The 5,382-nt window shown below is 39.8% G+C and overlaps 1 protein-coding gene across 2 annotated transcripts in view; it reads right to left on the minus strand.

The window, feature by feature from the left end:
- PTK2 (protein tyrosine kinase 2) overlaps positions 1-5,382 on the minus strand; it is a 233,240-nt gene that overhangs the window by 112,962 nt on the left and 114,896 nt on the right. For both annotated transcript variants that reach the window (XM_035888979.1, XM_035888978.1), the window contains one exon: positions 1,916-2,003. In XM_035888979.1, the coding sequence (XP_035744872.1) occupies positions 1,916-2,003 (88 nt within the window). The remainder of the gene's footprint in view (positions 1-1,915; positions 2,004-5,382) is intronic.

Genomic DNA, 5,382 nt, shown 5'->3' on the forward strand with positions numbered 1-5,382 from the left:
CTGCTGACCTTCATAAGCCTTCTTGCTCTTCTGAGCAATTTGTATCCGTTTCTAATGATTTGAACAACTTCAGTAAAAAAAAGTGTTTCTCAGAAAATGCTAAAAAATAGCCCTGCAGCATTTTAAATTCCCTGCTTGAAAGAAATAGTTCTCTGAGGCACAAATAAGAGGACACTGCAGGCTTCCCAGCTCTTGGATAGGTAAAGGATGGAGTTCAGGAAATGATTTTGCAGCTCATCACCCACTTTTGCATCACGGAAAACAAAAATCTCCTATGCTTAAAGCCAGTATGAAGAAAGTCACTTGCTGCTAAAGTGAAAAGGAACATGATTTTTTTGTCTCTAGAAGAACCCCTGGCAGTACTAAAAAGTCACCAAAATCCAGACATTTTAGGCTGAAACAAGCGTATCACACAGATTAGTTAAACTAGAATGCTAAGTCCAGATAAGCACTGCACTAGAATTGTCTTCTCAGAAGTCAACTCCATCATATATCAATACAAGAATTTCATCACACATTAAAAAAATTAAAAGGCATTTACCTAAGGCAGACATACATGTGTGTACAATAAACGGTAGAAAACATTTAAGTACGAGCATGTTAATTCTACAGTCTGCTTTCAGTTGAAGTACTGGACAGAGGGGAGGAATATGTTTTCATCTTTTTAGAAGCTTAAGGAGAAAAATTAATCAGAATTACAGTTTCCTGGTTCCTCATCTGCAAACGCATCTATTCACAAGGGCAGAGGAGTGCCACGCTTTGGAGCAGCTCCAGTTATATCCTAATTTTAGGAGATGTTGCTCAAGAATTATGGTATGCTCCAAGAAACCAACCTAAAATCAGGGTATTTTTGAACGTGGCAGAGACACAAGAAAAAGAACAGTAGTCCACGGGAATAGTTTTCCTTGGTAGAAGCCTTTGGGCAACATTATCAGCACTTCACATTGTTGTGCCTTTGACACAAAACACATCAGGTAAAAAAAAAAAAAATCATATTTCAAAACAAAACTCCAGAGCTTTCAGGGTGTAGTTCTTGAGCTCTGTCAATTCAGCTGACTTCACAAGTCCTCTCCCTCTACCCCTCATTCCTACCTTATTCCATCTCTATCATGACAATACTCCATAAAATGACTCCTTTAAATAATCTGTATTAAAACTAATCCTCCATATAGCAGTATAAAGTATGGCTTAAAATTGACCCAAAACCATCTGGTTCACAAACTTGTCACCATTAGCAACACCAACAATATTTCAGTATAGGAACATAGACACTGTACCAGCCAGACACTAGAAAAACCCCACCTAACATGTAGCAAATAAGTAACTTCAGGTTTGAATTTTAACAGATACATTGATTCTTAAAGGTAGGGGACATATAACCAGTCTAGTCCAGACTCCTCTAAAAGATGCCCCCATGAAATTTTACTTTTAGCTTGCCAATTAAAATTATTTAAGTGAACAAAATTAAGATTTAGGTGTTTTATTTATAGAAAATTCTACTATTATTCAGTTTTACTAATCAATAAAAGATACTCAAATCATTAAAAGAACCTAGTAATCTGAGTGGAAAAAACATTCCATGGCTGTAGTGGAATTGCCCACTTATTTGCACTTGCAAAAATAAAGAAATTAAGCGATTTAATAAAGTCTGAAACAACTACAAGAAGCAATCTGAACAACAGTAACTTTTATCTGAGTTAAGACGACAACTGCAGCATTACCTTGTCTTTGGAAAATATTCCTCACCATTTCTCATGGAAAAAGAGGCTGTGGGCTTCATGCCCTTTCTGCTTTAAATACGCAACCTTAAATTTTACCAAATTCTGTTTCTGCAGTAATATATTATCTGCATAAACAAAGCCAGAACGTTCCAAATCGATGCCAGCAAAAGAAAATGTAGTAGAACTGAACATACCTGCTGATAGAAAAAATTTAGAGTTGGTTTGTCCTCAGTGAACTGATTTAGAAATCCTTTTGGCAAATACCGAATTCTCAATTCATATCTGAAAAGCAAGAAAAACAGAACTGGTGAGATTTCCTCACAAATAAAAGTAGTCTTCAAACACACTTAAAAATAAGGATAAAATTGAAATAAACTCAGAAAACTAAGGGGAAACCTCCTCTTTTGACTACTTGGGCAACTAAACTGGAATGCAGTACCTGACATTTCATAAAGATGTTTACGCAGGACCTTTGTAACAAAAGCAAACATAAAACCCTGCTGCCTTCTCAAAGCTTCAGTGAGGACTAAAGCATCAAGACTTGCAGCAGACAAGCTATAAGGTCCAGATGCATAGAAAGGGAGGCCCCAATTAGGTGATGAGCTGCCATCACCACTGACATGACCCCCTGGCAACAGCTTTTATATTTGGTTATCACAAGCATGGTACTTAAAACACAGCTCCCACTGCTCCGAGTAAGAGTGGCAATCAGTGTTACTCGCCAGGGAGCCACATTCTACAGACAAAACAAGGGCTTACTCAAGGAACAGGACTCCCCTCCCTTCTCTGATCAAGTCCTGCAATATTCACCTCTGAGTGGTTCCAAAAGTTCTGAAGGGATTTCTCTGTAAAAAGGTTTCCTACTTCATTCTTCATCATCAAGATAGATGCAAAAGCCGAATGAACCAGTTTTCAACACGACCGTCATATTTTTCAAGTTTACTACACCACGGAGTGCGCAACTTTCAGAATTAGCCTTGATCCATGACCTATACCAAATCCATAATCCTTCTCAAACCCTAAAATTCTGTTTCCAATTCCTAAATTTAGTATGATTGCTTGTCCTGTGGTTAACAGCCCACGATATCTGACACACACTACATGCTTCCTCCTCTAATACATTCCCGCAATGAAATTCTGATAATAAATGTCCGCATCCCTTTGGGTGTGCCAATACAGCATATCCTAAGTATAAATCTCTTTACAGACCTTCCCCAAAACAAGTATATTTAACAATCTACTCATGATGATAAGAGCAAATATTGCAACATTTCAATCTGTTGCCGAACTTCTTTTCAGCAAGTGATTTGGGTACCTGTAATCAAGATTTGTACAGGGATTTGGTAAAAAGTTAATAGGAGTTACTGTTACTTAGGATTCCACTGCAAACAGAAGTTGCAATACTATTCTTTGCTTTGAATTCACTGAATATACATTGTCCTGTTAGAAATCATTAAAATAAGTATAACATTTATAAACTGTAAACAGATGCACACACAATGTATACGAACTAGGAATACTTAGAACAAAGTGTTTTCATAGTATGGCAAGTTTATTCCACAAAGGAAAATGCGTGTTCAGTCTTCTTGTGCACAGAAAACATGTTCTTAAAACTAAAAAAGAGTCTTCAGACTGTAGGATATGCAGGAGAGGTGGAGGACACCTGAAAGAGGGTGCATTTAGATTGGACATAAGGAAGAAATTTTTTATGATGAAGGTGGTGAGACACTGGCACTGTTTGCCCAGAGAAGCTGTGGATGCCCCATCATTGGCAGTGTTCAAGGTCACATTGGATGGGGCTTTGATTAACCCGATCTGGTGAAAGATGTCCCTGCCCATGGCAGGGGATTTGGACTAGATGATTCTTAAATGTCCTTCCCAACCCAAACCATTCTCTGATACGCCACCACAGACAGGTATAAACAAGAAAGATTCAAAGTCACAGTTAAGACAAATTCTCAAAAATTAGTCTAATTGAGAAGTCACACAGAAACATCTTCTATTGCTGATCAGTGTTTACATTTTGTGATACATAGCAGATACCTAGTTATTCACTAAATTTTTAGATATAAGCCAAATTGTACCTTGCAGGTGTTTTCAGTGCTAGGGAGAAAAAGCAGCGTGAGCACACTGCCCAGAAGCAGAAAAGCAAAGCCTCCCCCATCACCTGCTTCTGCTGTGTCCCCTCAAATCTACCACTGAACACCACTGCCGAGACTGATACGGAATAAAACAAATTGTGTAAAAACATTACTTGTTGCATTTTGGGGAGCTCTATAACCCAGTGCATTTTAGTTGTCTGTCTACATTTTAAGATACGAACCAGTGCTGTCCTCCAAAAACTGCCCTTACTGATTCCTAATAATTTCCCAGGTGCATTTTCTCCTGTCAACCTTTATCCATTCTCTATCCAAATTCCATTATGTGGCAGCAAGTTTCCACATCACCTTCCAAGCCTTGGTTGGAACAGTATGCAGGAAAAAGAGAATATTCAAAAGTGAAGATCTAACCTTTAAGGAAAAAAAAGTTGACTACCCAATACTTGACGGTGACTGGGTAACTGGTTATTCATATTGCAGTAGCTCCTGGTTAATTAAAATGCAATTTCATCATTTCCTATTGAAGCTGCACTTTAGTCAGATCACTGGGTGCTAACACTAAATATGGCACCTTTTTTATTATTGTTCTGATTAATCTTTGTGAGGGACCAGCAAATACATAGCAAATATTGACATGCATTCGACGGTAATAGAATCATAGAATCATTTAGGTTGGAGAAGACCCTTAAGATCAGAGAGTCCCACTGTTAACCTAACACTGCCAAGTCCACCACTAAACCATGGCCTTAAGCACTCAACCACTTCCCTGGGCAGCCTGTTCCCATGCTTGACAATCCTTTCGGTGAAAAAGTTTTTTCTGATGTTCAAACTAAACCTCCCCTGGCACAATTTGAGGCTCTTTCTACCCATCCTATCACTTCACACATGTCAGAAGAGACCAACCCCCACCTCACTACACCCTCCTTTCAGGTAGTTGTCAAGGGCGATAAGGTCTCCCCCTCAGCCTCCTTTTCTCCAGGCTGAACAACCCCAGTTCCCTCAGCTGCTCCTCATCAGCTTTGGGTTCCAGATCTTTCACCAGCTTTGTTGCCCCTTCTCTGGACACACCCCAGCCCCTCAATGTCCTTCTGGGAGTGAGGGGCCCACAACTGAACACAGTATTCAAGGTGTGGCCTCACCAGTGCCGAGTAGATGGGGGACAATCACTGTCCTGCTCCTGCTGGCCATACTATTCCTGATACAAGCCAGGATGCTGTTGGGCCTCTTGGCCACCTGGGCACACTGCTTAATTAGCATGGCACAAGAGAATTTATAAATCAGTGAAGTCAACTAAGAGAAGTTCAGGATTTTGCAAACTAACAGGCCACTTTCTTAGGCACAAAGCTACAGCTTTACCGGAACGGACACCTACATACTTGGTTTGTGTACAAGACAAAACACTAACACACAGTGCTTCTGTGGGACAGTTAATGGCCAAGGTGTTTTCAATTATTTCAAAGTAAAAAAAACTAAGTTAGTAAGTGTACCAGCCCTAAGGAGTCATATTGGGTGCCCAGGTGTTGGCAGCAGGGGCTGCAGGGCGCCCCCTGAGGGGAGAGGCC

This window comes from Egretta garzetta, unplaced genomic scaffold (genome assembly GCF_000687185.1).
Source record: "Egretta garzetta isolate BGI_Z169 unplaced genomic scaffold, ASM68718v1 scaffold441, whole genome shotgun sequence".
Lineage (NCBI taxonomy): Eukaryota > Metazoa > Chordata > Aves > Pelecaniformes > Ardeidae > Egretta > Egretta garzetta.